The sequence below is a fragment of the Ascaphus truei genome, chromosome 20 (genome assembly GCF_040206685.1).
Source record: "Ascaphus truei isolate aAscTru1 chromosome 20, aAscTru1.hap1, whole genome shotgun sequence".
Taxonomy (NCBI): Eukaryota; Metazoa; Chordata; class Amphibia; order Anura; family Ascaphidae; genus Ascaphus; species Ascaphus truei.
In genome coordinates, this window is record NC_134502.1 from 9,110,015 (window position 1) to 9,128,233 (window position 18,219).

Consider the following 18,219-nt stretch of genomic DNA (forward strand, 5'->3'; position numbering starts at 1 on the left):
ATGTCCCGGGGCTGCTCTGTTTGCATCGGCCGGGAGCGGAGGGCTCTGTGGCAGCGGTCCATTGCTCGCGCCTCTTTAGTACATTCCGGGAGTAGGGACTCTAGCCATCGTGCAACAAACTCCTCGCAGTCCCCCACCTCCTCCGAGACCCCCCGTATGCGGATGTTATTTCGCCGCTCCCGGTTCTCCGCGTCCTCCTGGTGGTCCTTCAGCTCGTCAATCTGCCGCTGCAGCTCCCCTGACTTATTTTCTGGTTTTTTTCACCACCTTTATGGTTTGGTCTACTTTGGTCTCCAGGGCATCTGTTCTCGTCCCTAGTTTGCTGACCTCCCTCTTAACCTCTCTTATTTCTGCCTGTAAGAGAGACTTCAGATCATTATACAGCCTCTCTAAATCACATCTTCGCACAGGCAGAAGAGCTTGGTTGCAGGCCCCCTCTTCGTCTCCTTCCTGCTCAGTATCAGTGTCGGGATTTGAAGCCGGCGCCATTTCTCCCGCCGTGCTGTCCGATCCTACGCCGCCAAAGTAGTCTCTGACATCTGCTAGTTTCTGCTTCTTTTGACTAGCTGCTTTTTTCCGAGCCATCCCTGCAAGATTGGCTAGTGTTGCTTAGCTTTTTTATTAGTTTTTTGTTGATTTTGGGGTGTTTAATACTGTCTTTTGTATAAGCGCGGTACGGAGCTAACTGCTTAGACTTCCATACCCGTGGCCGTCGCGCATGCGTCCTCCAAAGGTTGGATTTTTATTCTTAATAGTCTTGGGACCAATTTTTCATCTATGTATCTCTGTAATGACAAAAGGTCCCACCAATGTTTCATCTCTTCTTTAGCCAATTTCTCAAGCCCAAAGGATTTGGCTTTCATATCTATATTGTTATCCTCCATGTTCTCTACTATGTTTAATTCAGCAGATTTTAAATACTGTTGCCTTCTAGCTATTCTTTCTTTACTATTAAACATCATTTTAATAAATCAATATTATGAATACCAGATAAGGCTGCTGTCAAAAAAGTTGAAAAACTACACACATATACTAACAGAAAAAGACTGCGCCTATATGTCTGGTGGTAATATATGGTAACCAATGTCTTAATCTAAAGCCCCTTATGACTGGGCTAATATATACCAAAAAATAATACATGTTTGTGAGATAATAAACCTAAAAAAGAAAACTTTTTTTTTTAGGATTATTATTATTTCTCTCTTTCTCTCTCTTTCTCTCTCAGGACATTGACAGATTGGGAATGATATACTGTACTGTATATAAAATGTAAATCTCTCTATTATATAGCAGGTCTTATGTATTATTCTTATCTATGTCATTGTTACATAGTGACTATCATACATGGGATATATGACAGAGATTTGATGTATAATTGTTATTATTTATGACTCCAGACCAGCTCCTATTTGCTGCCGCCCTGTGTAGGAGGGTAGGGATGTGCTGCAAAGATCTCTGCCCGGATTGGCTGATCTTTGCTTTGACGTTGAGGAGTGTTGTCAGTGAAAGGATTGTGGGCTTTGTAGTCCTGCAGTCTTTTTTTGTAATGCTACCAATGGAAAACGAAGAGAACTACAATTCCCAGTAGGCTTTGGTTTCAAATGGCAAACAGTAGCCAATCAGTGGAGGGCTCAGTGGGTTAGGCTGCAACTGCACAAGGTGATTGTGGGTATTGTAGTCTTGCTGCCTGCAGTGGATAGGGAAGAGGCTCAGCGTGTTAGGGCTGCAACTGCATTCGGTGAGTAGGTGTGTGTGTGTGTGTGTGTGTGTGTGTGTGTGTGTGTGTGTGTCTGCAGTGTGTGTGTGTCTGCAGTGTGTGTGTGTGTGTGTGTGTAGCTGCAGTGTGTGTGTGTGTGTGTGTGTGTGTGTGTGTGTGTGTGTAGCTGCAGTGTGTGTGTGTGTGTGTGTGTGTATATATGTGTGTGTGTGTGTGTGTGTGTGTAGCTGCAGTGTGTGTGTGTGTGTGTGTGTGTGTTTTTTTTTTTTTGTTTTTGTTTTTAACCCAGCGTTTAAATGTAGTGTTTACCTTCAGCTGCATCTCCCGAGTCCCGGCATCCTCTGTTAATCTCCCCAAGCAACTGCCATCAATATGGCTGTGTGGAGTCAAATGGTGCCGTGACAACAGGGGGCCTAGGCATCATGTGGCGTCACGTAGCATTGGCATGGGAACGCGGCTTTATTTGACGCTGCGCAACTATATTGCCAGTAGTTGCAGGGTGAGATGCCGGGAGAACTCAGAGGACGCTGCCCGCCGCAACCCGGATATTTACTAGGTAAATTCGTAGCTCGGAGAAAAACCCGTAGTCTCCAGGTGAAACCCGGAGTGGTGGCAACCCTTCATGTGTGTGGTGTTTTGCAGGTAATAAATCTTTTGCATGCCAGTCACTCTGTCGCCCCTGTAAAGCAGCTAACTTAAAGTGAGCGACATGTAAGTGCTAGCCCCATCTCACCATGGTGATATATAATAAATATATCCATGGGTGTAGCCAGGACCCTGGCTGTAGGGCATTTTGATTTGGTGGTGGAGTACCAACAACCTAAGGCTGCGCTTATAGTGCGCGTGACGGATGACGTCACCATTCGCCGCTACTGAAAGTTGTAATTCGTTTTCCGGCGACGTCGTGGGCGACCAAGTCTTTGATTGGTTCAGAGGCTGTCACGTGGTGACAGCCTCTGAAAAATCAAATTTGACCAGCTTCAGAAATTCGCGTCGCTCCCGTCGCGCTTACTATAAGCGCACGCAATGGTGGCAATACATTTGTTTTGCTGTGACGACGCATCGCTGTCACTGTAAGCGCTGCCTAAGACAGGGGTGGCAGTATTAGACAAGGGGGATGGGCAATGGGAGACAAGGTGATGAAGGGGCAGACATGGGGAACAGGGGGTACAATGGATGACAAGGGAGGGTAAGTGGGGTGTTTGTCCCTACAGCCAGCACCATGTGGAGCTCTCACTTTACTTTGCTTCGGAGTCCTTAAGGCAGCGGTGCGCAAACTGTGGGGTGCACCCCCCAAGGGGGGCGCGAGATTGTCTGCGGGGAGCGCAGGGTTTACAGAGGCCCCGCGCGTTTCCCAAAGGCACTTAAATTAAGTGCCGGGGAAGCGGTGAAGGCCTCAGTAAACTGCACTTGTCTACCGAAGCAAGATGTGGCGTCATGATGCCGGAGGCAAGGTAAGAGACTGGGGGGGCGCAGAGAGGGGAACAGCCAGCAGGGGGGCGCAGGGAAAAAAGATTGCGCTCCCCTGCCATAAGGGGTCGCTGGTCTGTAGGAGTTCAGGAGAAGAGCTGTGGTTAGGGGGCGCCCTGGCTTCTCCTCTTCCATCTCTATCATACACATTAATTGTTCAGATTTTCCTGTATTTCCCAGTGTTTGAAATTTGATCCCTGTAGGAGATGTGTGCGAAGGTTTTTAGAACAGGAGTTGTCTTTAACAGAAAATAAAACAGGCTTTTATTCGCCACAACTTTCAGAACATAAAGAGCCTATCACCAGCAAAACGGGGTTAAAGGGAGAACAAAAACAGACCTAAGTCCAATTGGAAGCACTGAGTAGACCAGGAAACATCCTATCTATTGGTTGGGGGATAGACCCCTTTTCCAACAGCCAAATGCAAAAGTTCAAGGTTTAGGTAAATTGCATTCAGGCCCCAGTTCCTCCAGTCTGGCTAAGGCCCGGGCCATAGAGGGGTGAGGCGAGCCGCGCTGACGCTGAGGCTCGCCTGCTGAAATCTGAGCGATTTCATGCCCATACAGGTGAGCCAGCGGGCGCGATCGGAGCCGGGGGGAGGTGGTTGGAGGCGGGGCAGTGACGTCGCTGGGCCAATCACCCGCGACGCACTGACGTCGACGTCATGGCGCCGACGTCACGGCGCCGTGACGTCGACACTGCTGTGCTGTGATTGGAGGTTTTCAGCCGACAGCGCGCTGAAAAACAGCTTGGCGCTCGGCTGAAATCTCCAACTCGTCAGCACGCCTGCGGACGCTCGCGTGAGCCCCCTCTCAAGGCATCCTCATTGAGGATGCAGGGGCTCAGCGCGGAGCGTCCGAACGCCTCAGCACGGCCTGTCTGTCTATGGACTCGGCCTAAGGGAGGGGGCTGGTGTCTCGCATGATTAGCAATTCCCCACCCCTGCTCTGAATTAACCTGCTCAGTGCTGGGTGCACTCTCCACACAGATTTTCCTTCAAAGCTCTTTAGACAGGGAATGCACCCTGTTACAATCCCGATCAGGTTTCAAATTTCACAGGAATCTGGAAATTTCCCAGGAGGTGGAAACAATGGGTAGAATACAAGGCACTCGCAGGATCTTGATTAAATTGGAAAAAATATTTGCTTTATTCGTATCACACAGGATAAGTAACATTGCAAGCTTTATCTCAGCGTTACACAGTAACTATCATACGGGATATGATGCATCACAGGCTTTAACTCTGCCCTCTCCCTGGTAAAGAGAAAACAGAAAAGGGGGAGCAAGGATCAGCAAATACACTGAGATAAGCTCAAAATAGAACAACAGTGTTGTCACCCTCAATTGGTGGAGACCACACTGTTGTTCTATTTTGAGCTTATCTACGTGTATTTGCTGATCCTTGCTCCCCACCTTTTCTGTTTTCTCTACATCTTTAAGGATCTTGGATAGATCCTACAGGGGGGTTGAGAAGTAGGATTGCCTCATCATCCTTAAAGGATCATCATCCTAGTTTTTAGCAGATACGGTAATATCATCTTTGTTTGTTTCACATCTCCATCCCCCATCCACTCCCCACAGAGATAGTGCCTGAGGTTTGTTTTGCTTTGCTCTCTCCCTGGTAAACAAACATACTTTTCTTCATTAATCAATGCTCACAAGTCTAACCCACTCCGCCTTTTCTCTGTCTATGTCTCTTCTCAGACCACTATGTATCTGTTTTTCTTCCTCCATTTTACCTCAGGACATTGCTGACTATTTCAAGACAAAGGTGGATTCTATTTGTCAAGACATCCCCTCTGTATCCTCCTCACATTCTACACCTCTTCCTAACTTTCCTCCTGCTTTCCTCAACTTTTTTTCCTCTGTCAAAGAGGACATTGCTGCTTATCTCCCATTCTCCCTCCACCACTTTCTCTTGTGGCACGATTCCCTCCCATCCCCTGAAATCTCTTGCTCAAATTCCAATCCCTATACTCACATATATTTTCAACTACTTCCTCCACTCTGGTACCTTTCCTACTGTCTACTCCGACTGCCATCTGTTACCTGTTTTTCTTCCAGCATTTCACCAGTTTACTATTTCAAGATAAGGGTGGATTCCATTCGTCAAGACATTCCCTCTGTATCCCTCTCATATTCTACATCTCCTCTTCCTAACTCTACCTTAGACTCCCTGTTCCTCTGTCACAGAGGAGGAAGTGTTGCTGCTAATCTCCTCTCCCTCTACCACTTGACCCCATTCCCTCCCATCTCCTCAAACCTCTTGCTCCCACTCTAATCCCTACACGCACACATTTTCAACTCATCCCTCAGCTGTGGTACAGTACCTTTCCCATCTCCTTCAAGTATGCAACAGTTATACCTTTACTCAAAAACAGTACGTTTGACCCTACCTGTCTCTCTAACGCCCTGTCTTCTTCTTGCCTTTTACCTCTAAACTCCTTGAACGCATTGTATTCTCTCGCCCCATTTTCTTACCTCCCTTTTTCTATCCTAGATCCTCGCCAATCTGGCTTTCGCACTGTTCACTTCACCGAAAAAGCCTTCACCAAAAAAATGAATGACCTAAATGCTACCAAATATCAAGGTCATTACACCCAGCTTATATTACTCAACCTCTCAGCAGTACTTGATAACGTGGACCACCCTCTTTTCTTTCATGTTCTCTTTACTTTTGATGTCCGTAACAGAGCTCTTATCCTGGATTTTATCTTACCTGTTCCATTGTACTTTCAGTGTCTCATTTGCTAACATCTCCTCCTTCTCTGTCGATCTCTCTGTGGGCATACCCCAGGGGTCTGTTCTTCAACCTCTTTTCTTCTTTTCTCTTTACACACACTCTCTAGATCTCATCGCATCTCTTGGGTTCAAATATCATCTCCATGGTGATGACACACAAATTTACCTTTGAACCACTGACCTTACACCTACTGTATAGACTAAAGTCTCTGAATGTCTCTCCGCTATATCCTCTTGGATTGCCCTCCGCCAACTCAAACTTAACATGTCAAAGACGGAGCTCCTCATACTTCCTCCCAAGCCTCGCCCTATTGCCACCTTCTCCAGTACTGTTGGCAGAACTATTATACACCCAGTATCACAAACCTGCGGCCTAGGTGTCACACTTGACTCCTCCCACACATTCTCCTCTAACATTCACAATGTAGCTAAAGCCGTTTCCCCACCCCTCCCTCCATAGATACACCGTATCCTCTGTCGCTCTGCTGCTAAAACTCTAACACAGGCCCTCATTCTCTGTCGTCACGAATATTGCAACCTTCTGCTGTCCGGCCATCCTGCCTCACCTGTCGCCACTACAATCTATCCTAATGCTATGTACCCGCTGGAGGCTGCTGCACGCACGCCTGCCGTCCAGACGGCGCTTGCACAGCTTAAAACCGTGGTCTGTAGGGTGCGATCGGAGGCGTAAGGGGTCGTGGCAAAAACTTTCAGCCAGGGTGGAGACAGAGGCAGCCACTTTTAGTGACCAGAGGCATCATTGAACAGACAGAGCACAAACACTGCCGGGCAGATGGACGTTAACAGACTGTGCATCTTCTCTATTATCAGTTCATTAGGCAACATACAGCAGAATAGATCCATGTGACAAGTTTACTCTTTTAATGATATTAGGACACATACATGATCTGATTGCCACTGTCAGTGATTTTAGGGATGCACACTACCCACTTAATGCAGGAGGAACAACACCTACTGTATGATGCCACATATCCCTTTCCCACTAAGTTTGTTAAAGTACAGTAGTTGGCCTCCACACTTTCTCACAATCGAGAAGTGTATGTCGTTAACCCTTAACACTTCCACAAGGACAGAGCCAAATTTTTGAGTTTCTGACTAACTCACTAATGATCAACAATTACAAGAAGCAGACGACGCCCTCACATCTATTCCTTCCACTCCAAAGTGACACACAGAACCCATAGTCCTTTTCTACTGTACCTCAGAATTCAGAGTGACACATACAGAAAGGTCCTTACTCCCTATATCTGTACTTTACATGTTTCCTAAGCCTATGTGACAGTGAAGGAGTTAACCAGGCTCACTAATAAAGGTTCAGCCCACTTGGTTACCCCTTATCTGTGTGTTGAGGACCTAGAGTGTCAGCTCTTGGACCCTGATGTCCTACATGCATTACTGTGACTGTGCAAATTATGCAACATTAAAGATTTGTGTGTTTCACCTTTTCCTGGGGTGCTGGGACCGGAAGATTTCTAGGCTGTAAGTTTCAGGGTGTGTTTGCTGGAGAAAGTCTTTACAGAATGTGTCTATGTATCGGGGTTCCAGAGTTATGGGATACCCCAGGAGTTGGATCCGGGAATCGAGTGAGATTCTCAGATCCAGCCAAGCACATTGCTCTGGGCAAACTCTGACTCTGAAAACGCTATTACGACTCACCGCCAGGATTCCTGCCGCAGCATCTTCCAGACAAGGTAAATGGCATGATGGGGTTAATGTATACCTGCAATCATACACGGGGTACCCATGTACCCTGGACCTGGTATAGTGGGTCAGTTGGTGCTCCAGCTAAGTGATAAAGCTAAGAGTGATTTCTTGTGTGTAAAAGTTTTATAAGTAATTTCTAAAGTGCCAAGATTGAGGCTAGTGAATGTAGGCAACATATACTCTCACTCCATCCCTGACACCAAAACAGGGACTTATATATTTGTATCACACAAAAGACAGGACAGTATATTTTATTAAAGAGTTATATTTAATAGGTATATGTACCGATAACCTGTGAATGAACTGTGGGATTTCCAAGTCATGGATTCCAAGAGTGGGTAGAGGTGACAAGGGAGCGGGACACCATGCACATGTAAAAGAGGAGAGATCACAAAAATAGTACAATACTATAAAGCACAAAAATGATAATCTTATGAAATTCTGCAAAGGTTATACTCACAAGCAGACAGTGAGTAAAGGCATTTCACACATAAAGTGTACACGAACAGTAGTCCCACATAGAGGGGCGTCTTTTTAATGAATTAAAAAACACTTCACAAGTGCTCACTTACAAAGTATAAGAAATTATCAGGCAATAAGGAATCAGAGGTACAGGCATATGATGATCTCACCGCCCCTTCCTCTCCAGGAATCGCAATTAGGTTTGGAATGGAGACGCTCCTCCACAGGTGCTCCTAATTGCGGCCGCAAGAAGCAACGAACAGCTCAGCGTCTCTCCTCCACTTGTCTTGGTATGTGCCTCGATTCGACGCGTTTCCACGATTCCACGTCACCAGAGACTATTATACACCACCAATGAAGAGCGAAATGATTTGTATTTAAGAGCAAGTGTAGGATATGGTGCCAGATTCCTGACAAAGCTAGTTCTCTAGCTAAACGCATCAAATCGAGGCAGATACCAAGACACGTGGAGGAGAGATGCTGAGCTGTTCGTTGCTTCTTGCGGCTGCAATTAGGAGCACCTGTGGCGGAGCATCTCCATTCCAAACCTAATTGCGATTCCTGGAGAGGAAGGGACGGTGAAATCATCATATGCCTGTACCTCTGATTCCTTATTGCCTGATAATTTCTTATACTTTGTAAGGGAGCACTTGTGAAGTGTTTTTTAATTCATTAAATTGTTGCACAGTTCGCGCTATGGTGTGTTCTTGTCCTCTGCTGTAGAGCACCCTATCCATCCCATCCTGGTCCCCAGATGCCCCTCTACGTGGGACTACTGTTCGTGTACACTTTGTGTGAAATGCCTTTACTCACTGTCTGCTTGTGAGTATAACCTTTGCAGAATTTCATAGGATTATCATTTTTGTGCTTTACAGTATTGTACTATTTTTGTGATCTCTCCTTTTACATGTGCATGGTGTCCCGCTCCCTTGTCGCCTCTACCCACTATGTCCCAGGGGAAACGAAGACTTTCCCATCTTGTCTAGGTTGAGTGGGTATCCCTTGTTTATTCATTTTAGTTTTATTATATATGTTTATTGCACTTTTTGGAGTTAATTTCTTGTAGTGAGCCCTGGTTACCAGAGGGTGTCACTATTTCACTGTTTTAATTTGGATTATTTCTTTGTTGCACTATCTCCTCTTGAGCGCCAACCCTGGTTATTTTCTTGCTAATGGATTCCAAGAGACCAGGTGGCTACCAAGTTTGGTGCCTATGGGTCTGTTCGGAGTCCGGACTTGAAAGCCTCAGGGATGCCAAGGTGTTAGAACAGGAGGGGCACTGCAGTTCTGCTTGAGTACCCTCATGCTGGGCTTACACGGGCTATCTGGCCACCATTTGCCAGATCCCAGACTGTGGAGCCTGGACAGCGGATGGGCTCAGTATGCAAAGAGGCAGAGATGCCAGGTTAGTGCATGCCCCTTTGCAGAATAAGAAAAGGTACCCATCCGGCTTTACAATGCCGGCAAATCGGTGATTGGCTGGCAGGGAAATTTCCACGCTCTGATAGACTGTAGAGGTTTGTGAATGAGACCCTAAAACCCATAAGAAAACTTGCAGCCAATGAGGAGCGCATATTCCAAGCGCCAAACCATCAGTGGCAAATTCAAAGATGCTCTGTATTGAACGTGAGCCGCCTTCAAAGATTTTGAGTGAGAAAATATTTTAAGTCCTGTTTTTGAGAAAGTAGCGGTCGCAGCTGGCATTGCATGTTGAAATCCATTCCAGGATTTTGTGAGTACCTCCCGGTCATTGGAATGGTCTCCTACAAAGGTCATTTTTGTGAATTTCGTTTAAAGGATACATTTATTCGTTAGCCCCGTTCCCAGTAAGTGTGTTAACCGTGTAAATTGTGTTACATTGTGTGTATGTCTTTTCCTGAAATAAATTACAATTTATTTTAACTCTTTGCTTTGCTCAATCAATGATCCCGGTATAAAAAGGTGTTGATAAACCTGGTCTCCAGCGATAGCCTATTCTTGACTAAATCCCCAATGATGAACACGAACGGGAATAAGAAGCAGATGTCTGAGAGAATCCTGAATCATGCCCTGGAGATTATCTACCTGCTCATGGGAGAGGTGAGGACTGCTGAAGAATATCAATATGACAATGCTCATATGTCTTTCTCTAAGGCGGCGGCCAGGGTTAAGCGGAGCGAGCGAGCGCATTCATGCACAACGTGTTCAAAACCATGAATCGCAATGTGATTGTCCATAGTGTGTGCACGTGCCTGTGTGATTTCTGCTTGCTGAGACAAGCAAATTTGTTATTTTCCACCTTGCCCTGGTCACGTCCACGGTTCAGCCCATGAGTGCGACGCGCTCATGTGATGTCATGGGCACGCCCCCATATGTGCACAAATAGCAGGCCATGAATCGCCCGACCAACATGAGCGCCTGACGTCCCGGAGCTCGAGCGCCAGCGTGCTTGCATTCACCCTGACCGCAGCCTTGGGCAGGGACATGTAGTGTGTCACTATATTGCTAAACACCATGTCCAAGTATAGATACAATTTGACAAAGAATGTGGTGCAGATAAGATGATTGGCATAGGGAGAGCCCAAGATAATAAAGGGACATGACTAGGGAGAGAACAGTCAGATAAGGTCAAACAAGATGAGTAGTTACACAAAAAGACTGTACTAGAGAAAGTCTCAGTGATTGGCTGTATTTAGGTCCAGGAGAAATCTCCGTTTAGAGAAAGTGGATGATTTCACTGCATATATTATACCATTTATTTAATGTGCCTGTGAGGGTCTCGCTGATCACATTTTATCAGAATTTCACAAGCTGTTGTTTAGTGCAGCCTTGCATTGATGTCTAATATGTATTATTTTCTCATTCTGTAGGAATACATCATTGTGAGGAAGAATTCCCCCCACAGCAGCATTCACCTGCTAACTGGAGAGGTGAGCACTGCTGGAGAAGGTTATATATATATACAATATATATACTCTATATACACTATATACACTATACAAGTTGTGACCCAGTTTAGCCGGTTACTTACCAAGCTTTATCTGGTCCTGTGTGTATTTTCCTACCTTTTTTTTGTGTGTATTTTTCTGCATGTTCTCATTATCCTTGCTCTCTTTATAAGTAAGAGTCTATTGGTCAACACTGCATGTGATTCTCTGTGTCTCAGATACCTATAAAATTGACTTTTTTTTTTATTGTCAAATTTGTGGCCACAAAGTGATGTTAAAAACATTGCGAAGACTTCACGGTTCAAATTTGCACACCTTCACCAATTCTAATCCTGTATCTGTGTGTATTATTCTGTCTTCTTTGTGTTTCTCTGCATGTTCTTACTAACACTATCCTCACACTCCTGGCTCTATGTCTTGCAGAATCAATGTCTCTACTGTATGTCAACAGTGATTGGGGTTCTCTGTGTTTCAGGTCCCTGTAAAATGTGATGATGTTGCTGTCTATTTCTCTAAGGACGAGTGGGAGTATTTAGAAGGTCACAAGGAGCTTTACAAAGACGTAGTGATGGAGAATCATCAGACCCTCAATACTTGGGAACTTCCAGCAAACAGAAGCTCAGGTAGCACTATGTTTTCTTTGTTAGGAAGTAAAATATTCCACTCAAGGTCTGTCAGGAGCAGGACACAAGGTTTAGAGATGATCATCAAATACTAAATGATGTAGTCACTCCTTGCTAATGTATGTTAGCAGAACTCATACACCTTACAAGTGACTCAGTATACTTATATAATCCTAAATACGTGGAGTTAAAACTCTTAATTAAATGTTGTATATGTTCTTATAAGAGAATTTTGTAAAGGTAATGGTTATTATTTTGAGCTAAGACAAATCCATAAAAAAATGCTTGAGAATATACATTTTGAAAAATATATGAATTTATAAGGTGTTAAAGTAATACATCTTTTAATCTGCCATTGAAACTAAAAGGCACACGCAATTAAGAGCACCACAAGGACATAGATCTTCCCAGTAGCAGAATTATTTCTCTATAGACCAAAAGAAGATTATAAGGTCATCAGGCAGGGTCTATACCTGTAACATACTACGGATGCAGCGGCCGTTATTGAAACACTTCACGCGGTGTATACATCGGAATACCCATGTCATGGCGCAGGATTTCTTCCAACAGTACCGCCTTAAGACGCGAGTGCATAAAATGGCATTTTTGTGTTCTGGCTTTTAAACACCTGAAATTGACACAGTAGCACAGTACTGTACACATTACAATTCATTCATTTCATTGCATTTAATTGCACACAATCCATGAAATTCAAACAAAGCAAACACGATAAACACGTGTGCCTGGGGCGATTGGCGGCGTTAATGCCACGTGGAGTACAGCAGCGCACACGAAAACTGCGCTGTGATTTGTTTGGATAACGGCCGCTGGATCTGTATGTACTGAGCTGCATAGCTTGAATTTGATTTGAATTGTTAAGCCTTGTTGGTGGGGAAAAAAGCGCTATATGAAGTAAAGTCATTAAGTTATTGGTATTAAATTATTTCAACAGGTGAAGTTAAAGCTGAGATTGTAACAAGTGCTCAGCAAAAAGAGGAGCCATGTGTAAGGAGTCACCTGAAAGTTCAGGAGATAAAGGAAGTCCATGAAGATCCCAGCACAGGTGAGTATAAGAGGCAATGATAACGGTTTAAAGATACAATGAATGTGCAGGAATCTTCTGAAGGAAATGTTGTTGTCATGAACCCATTATAAAAGTAATTTAAAAAAATCTCCTGTCTCTGTTTGTTTATATCACAAATCATTGTAATTTGGACATAACCATTTAATGGGCCCTTGATCTGATTGTGTATGGGATTGTGTATCCAATTAAGAATCCCGTTGTGGTCTAAAATGTGTATGTTATTTGGTAATAATTGAAAGAAAATCCATACTGATATTTCTCATATAAATTCTAGTTTGTCTTTGTAATGCATTAATCCAGAGAGTGTAGCAAATACATTAAATTGTATTCACAGTATAACTAAACTCCAAAGTGATACCACCAAAAAGTTAACATCCCTCTCTGAACCCTCATTGTACACAGGTATTTAATTATGCTTTTTAACAGTCACATGTTGCTCCTGCCGATTGAAATGTTCCAACAGCAATGTTGGATCATACGTGTATGACATTTATTTATTCACAGTGAATTCCCTTCCAACAGATGGATCCATAAGCATGAATATGTTAGAAGAATCCAACACAGCAGTCTGTTCATCAGATGAGATTATGGAAGAAAATACCAATATGTCTGAAGGGTTTCAAGGACAAAACTCTGCAACGAACTCGTCTAAAAAATCAACCTCATGTGAAAAGGGAAATCTGACATCTATTTGTTTGTCTTATCAATGTGAACAAGAGACATGCGCTCCAACTGAGAAGTTTGTCAAAGACAGAAATGATGCAACATGCAAAACCATGAAAGTAAAGATGCAAGAGAGCATAACATGTTCTAAATGGTTTACTACAAAATCAGTTTACATAGATCATCAAATACAAACCAGAGAGAAACCGCATACGTGTAACGAATGTGGGAAAGCCTTTCCTTACAAATCTAGTCTTATTGAACATGAGAGAACACACACAGGAGAGAAGCCTCATAAGTGTAATGAATGTGGAAAACGGTTTGTTTCCAAATTGAATCTTATTACACATCAGAAATTACACACAGGTGATAAGCCTCATACGTGTAATGAATGTGGGAAACAGTTTGTTTCCAAATTTAATCTTAATGTACATCAGAAATTAAACACCGGGGAGAAGCCTCATACATGTAATGAATGTGGGAAACACTTTACTTCCAAATCTTACCTTGTTGTACATCAGAGAAAACACACAGGGGAGAAGCCCCATAAATGCAATGAATGTGGGAAACACTTTGCTTACAAGTCAGATTTAAATCAACATCAAAAAATTCACATAAGAGGGCAGCCACATACGTGTCCTGAATGTGGGAAATGCTTCACTCAAAGGGCATATCTTCTCAGACACCAGAAAACCCATTCATTGGAAAAATCTAATGTTTGTCTTGATAATAGGAAACACTTTGCTTCCAAAACGAATATTTATTACTCATCAGAAAACACACATACAGAAGAAAAACACCATAATTGCACGTAATGGGGAAAACCTTTTGCTTGTAAGACACATTTTGGTACGCATCAGAGAAATAACACAAGAGAAAGGTCATGTTTTCTCTGAATGTGGGAAATGCTCATCTTAAAACGCAAATCTTGCACACCAGGGAAGTCATTCAGAAGATAAACCTCGTGTGCCATAAAAGTGGGAAATCTTTTACTCGGCTTGAAAGTTGTTTTACATCAGAGAAGTCGGACTTCCTAAAGTCCCATTTAAGTTTTCTAGAATGTTCATTTTATTTTGTAAAGAAAAGTCATTATTAAAAATGTTAGGGGCTAAACTCTTAGAAATTTTGGGCATTACTGAAACCCCTGCTCTCTGATTGGTCAAATTCCAAGCATTATTCATTCAGTAATGGGCCAACATTTTTGGCACCCTGCCAAGTTTTTCAGCCAATCAGCTTTAAATTCTCATACACACTTAGTGACAGCAGCTCTCAGAGAAGGGGGGTGATTGAACAGCAGGCACCAGCAAGGCACTGACTCATCCACCACCCTGTCTGCAAAGAACTCCACACAGGATAACAGTGTATCTGCAGTGTGTGTTTTGTGATTGTAGGGGCCGCAGAGTGGGTTGGTGTGTGTATGGAGTGTGTGTTTTGAGTTTGTAGAGTGGGGAACTGCAGTGTGTTTTTTTGGTATGTGTGTGTAGTGTTTTCTTGGTGTGTGTGTTTTGTGAAGGGGAGTGGGGCTGCAGCGTTTGTTGGAGTGTGTGTTGGCAGTGTGTGTTTTGTGGGTGTAGAGGGGGGCTGCAGCATGTTTTTGCATGTGTCTTTGTGGGTGTAGAGAGGGCTGCAAAAGTGTGTGTGTACTGTATAGAGGGGGGCTGCAGAGTGTGTCTGTGTATATAGAATGGAGGGATGCAGTGTGTATGTGTATTAAAGGGGGCTGCAGAGTGTGTGTGTGTGTGTGTGTGTGCGTATAGAATGGACGGCTGCAGTGTGTCTGTATTGAGAGGGGCTTTAGTGTTTTCACAATTTCATTTTAATAAAAAAAAGTACAGTGAAAGCATAAGAAAGTATAGACGATAATGTTTATAAAAATCAATATGAATATTTTATGAAAAATATATTTTAAGAAAGCCTACATTTAGCCTATAATAGTAATAATCCCCTCAGAACAGGGTATTACTGGCAAATAATGCCATGGCTGGGTTAAAGTCCCTTAGCTTTGCCTCAGGCCTTCAGGGCATTATTGGATTGTAATGCCCTGTTCTGAGGGGATTATAACTGAAATAAAAATGTTTGGGATTTTTCTTGATGTCTTTTGTTCAAAGTTCTTGTAGCTGTACTGGTCCTGGAGAAGTGCAGATTTGTTATATTGGGATACTTCTGTAAACTAAAATGTATGTAGAAGCTGTTATGTTAGTACTGTATATTAAAAGGTGTAACATGTCATTTATCGGTCTTCAATTAACCCATCACCTCAAACACAGCAATTCTGATCACGTCATATAAAAATAAACATTTCTTTTTAAGATAAATACTCAAATATAAAATTTGTGCAAAATGGCGGTGACGTTCCAAATAAGTTATGGTATTCTTAAAGATAGCAATACAGAAAGGGAGGTTTGTGATAGGATTCAACGCAACAATTGCGTTGTAGGTGCACACCGGAAGTACTATAACATAACTTTTATTGAATATGTACAAAATACAAAAGTATTTTGTATAATTTCGGGGAACCCCTATCTGGATGACACGTTCAACGGGTAAATCACAAAATAGACGTGTAAAGCAGTAGGGGTAATAAATAATAATTAACTCATACTTTTGAATAAACAATGTGTATATATGTTGTAATGATTTTGGTTTAAACATCCCCCCCCCTACATCTCACATCACCCCCCCTGCATCTCACATCACCCCCCACGGATCAATCTATCTCTCCCTCCCCCCTTCTCTCCTCTCCCCACTCTTCCCCTCCTTTCTCCTCTACTCTCTCACCCCCCTTCTCTCCTCTCCCTCACCCACCTTTTCTCCTCCCCTCCTCCTCTCTCCCCTTATAAATACAATAAATACATATAGCACTCACCCATGTCCGGCTGCCACGATGAAGGCCATCCTTATCTTCATCACCGTCCATGTCCCCTCTGATGCTCCAAAACATAAACAAGAATAAAAACAGCCAATGTAATGTCCCCCTAACCCCTTAATCACCATAGCGATTATTAACCGCTACAGTCATTAAGGGGTTAACCCACCTGTAGAGGAAGAAAGGGGGTGGCCCGGGATTAAAGGGGTTACACCCCATTTGGCCATCCCCTGACCTCACCAGGGAGACGGGGTTAACTGGGCTGAGACCCAGAACTGTGATTTAACTCCTGTTATGACATGTAAATGTGCATTCCCCTGTTCCTCCTGTTTTATTGTAACATCTGGTTAATCAGTGTCTGCATCACACACACACTGGGATCCATCTGGGAGCACAAGGGTTAATAGTGATTACAGCCCTTTGTGTAATTTTCCTGCCTTTTCAGGCACCATTTTGCAGGTCCCCATAGGCCGCCATTCAGGCTCTGTCTTTCAATGGCGAATCTTGCTGTGGAGTCCTGTTCCTGAGAAGACCAGCAGATGGCGTCCGAGAGGGAGAGCGGCGGTTTCCCATTGAAGGTCAATGGGCTCATTGACTTCAATGGAGAAATCCTTCAGAGAGCTTTCCAGGAACGAGTTGGCTGCCGTCCAAACCGCTTAACCGCAAAGCGGATACAATTTCAATAGGAGAGCTTTGATCACTTACAAGTCAAGTTCAACGACAAGTGGCGTGGGAATAAACAGTTCTAGGGCCCCTAGGAATAAAATTCTTTCTGTCCCTAGTTCCTAGACCTTCCCCACTCGACCACAACCGGGTCCCTGTGTCCTGGACCCCCGATAAGGGTCGAACCGAGAAGAGCGGGCCGCGCCATAGGTTCCAATGGCGGCGGCAGAAACAGCTCAGGAAAACGGCTAAGTGTCAAATGCTGAAATTTGGTAATCCATAGCTCCGGTTCCGGAGGGCCCAGCAGATCAGGGTTTGGGGTATCTGTAGCCACTGCTCTGGCATCGCTGCAGAACCATCCTTGACGCGCTTGGACCAACCCGACGGAGTATGGACCCCCTTGAAAGTTTGGGATTTCTCCCATAGGTTTCAATGGCGGCCAAACCCCATTGACCGGCTACGGCGGAAAACTCCCATTGACTTCAAGGGCGGCATCGCCCTGTTGAAAGTCTATGGCGGGGATTCCCATAGCCGCCAATGGTGGCGGTTTGCCATTGAAAGTCTATGGCGGTGGAACCCGTTGTTTTCAATGGGGATTTAGTGAAAAAACGTGATTTAATTTACAGCGGAGATTTGTGTGTTAAAATGTAAAACGGTTTTAAGTGTATTTGTGTATCTCCGGTTTCCCAGGTCGTAGCAGGTCGCAAATTGGACCATAGGGTGTCCCAGTTCCGGCATTGAGAACCGGATATTTTAATATGTTCATGTTTTATCCAACATACTGTATTCTGAGATATGGGTAAAACTCAGAGGAAATTCCTTTGCATACCAGGGTAGCATATGGCCCGAAAGGCGACCCAATGTCTAGGACTTGAGTATGTTTCAAAGGATTTTGTCACCTCCACTGTTTGCATGAGGGTGGAGACTACTCAAACCAGAGCAGTCTTCAAGTGTTCCATTTCACACCTCACAACAAAGGATTTCCTGCCAGGTACTCCATTTGGTAGACTAGCTGGCATTCCTGATACAGAGGAGGGGTTATAGAAATGGGACTCCAGAGCTCTACTGCGCATATACCAACTAGCCAGGGGCATGTGTCAAAAAGTGTTCCCACGTTAACTACTGGCTGGAGTTAATTGAAAACCAATCCACAGTACTCAATGTGAAGGATAGGGCACAAAAGGTTTATAAACTGATGTCCCCCCTGTATCCTTTGTCTTCAATTTATCATCTGATGGCTACCTGATTGCGAGAGAATTGCTATGCTATATACTTCTC

At 44.0% G+C, this 18,219-nt stretch overlaps 1 protein-coding gene across 3 annotated transcripts; it reads left to right on the forward strand.

The window, feature by feature from the left end:
- Window positions 1-1,603: 1,603 nt before the first annotated feature.
- LOC142471258 (gastrula zinc finger protein XlCGF66.1-like) lies at window positions 1,604-15,641 on the forward strand. Of its 3 annotated transcripts, none has more exons than XM_075578068.1 (6): window positions 1,604-1,738; window positions 10,057-10,194; window positions 10,965-11,024; window positions 11,518-11,665; window positions 12,618-12,728; window positions 13,272-15,641. In XM_075578068.1, exons 2-6 carry the CDS (start codon window positions 10,108-10,110, stop codon window positions 14,225-14,227), a joined length of 1,362 nt encoding a protein of 453 aa, XP_075434183.1. In that variant the 5' UTR covers window positions 1,604-1,738; window positions 10,057-10,107; the 3' UTR covers window positions 14,228-15,641. The 3 variants fall into 3 exon arrangements, with proteins under 3 accessions (XP_075434183.1, XP_075434182.1, XP_075434181.1); XM_075578067.1 differs by lacking the exon at window positions 1,604-1,738 and adding an exon at window positions 1,996-2,359 and having other exon boundaries at window positions 11,560-11,665; XM_075578066.1 differs by lacking the exon at window positions 1,604-1,738 and adding an exon at window positions 1,998-2,359.
- Window positions 15,642-18,219: the final 2,578 nt, after the last annotated feature.

Bases quoted from the DNA above. Each gene is read 5' to 3' on its own strand.
- LOC142471258 (XM_075578066.1), top strand. From the start codon at position 2,222: ATGCCGGGAGAACTCAGAGGACGCTGCCCGCCGCAACCCGGATATTTA. The intron at 11,666-12,617 runs GTAGCACTATGT...TTATTTCAACAG, and splicing joins TCCAGCAAACAGAAGCTCAG to GTGAAGTTAAAGCTGAGATT. The intron at 12,729-13,271 runs GTGAGTATAAGA...CCCTTCCAACAG, and splicing joins CCATGAAGATCCCAGCACAG to ATGGATCCATAAGCATGAAT.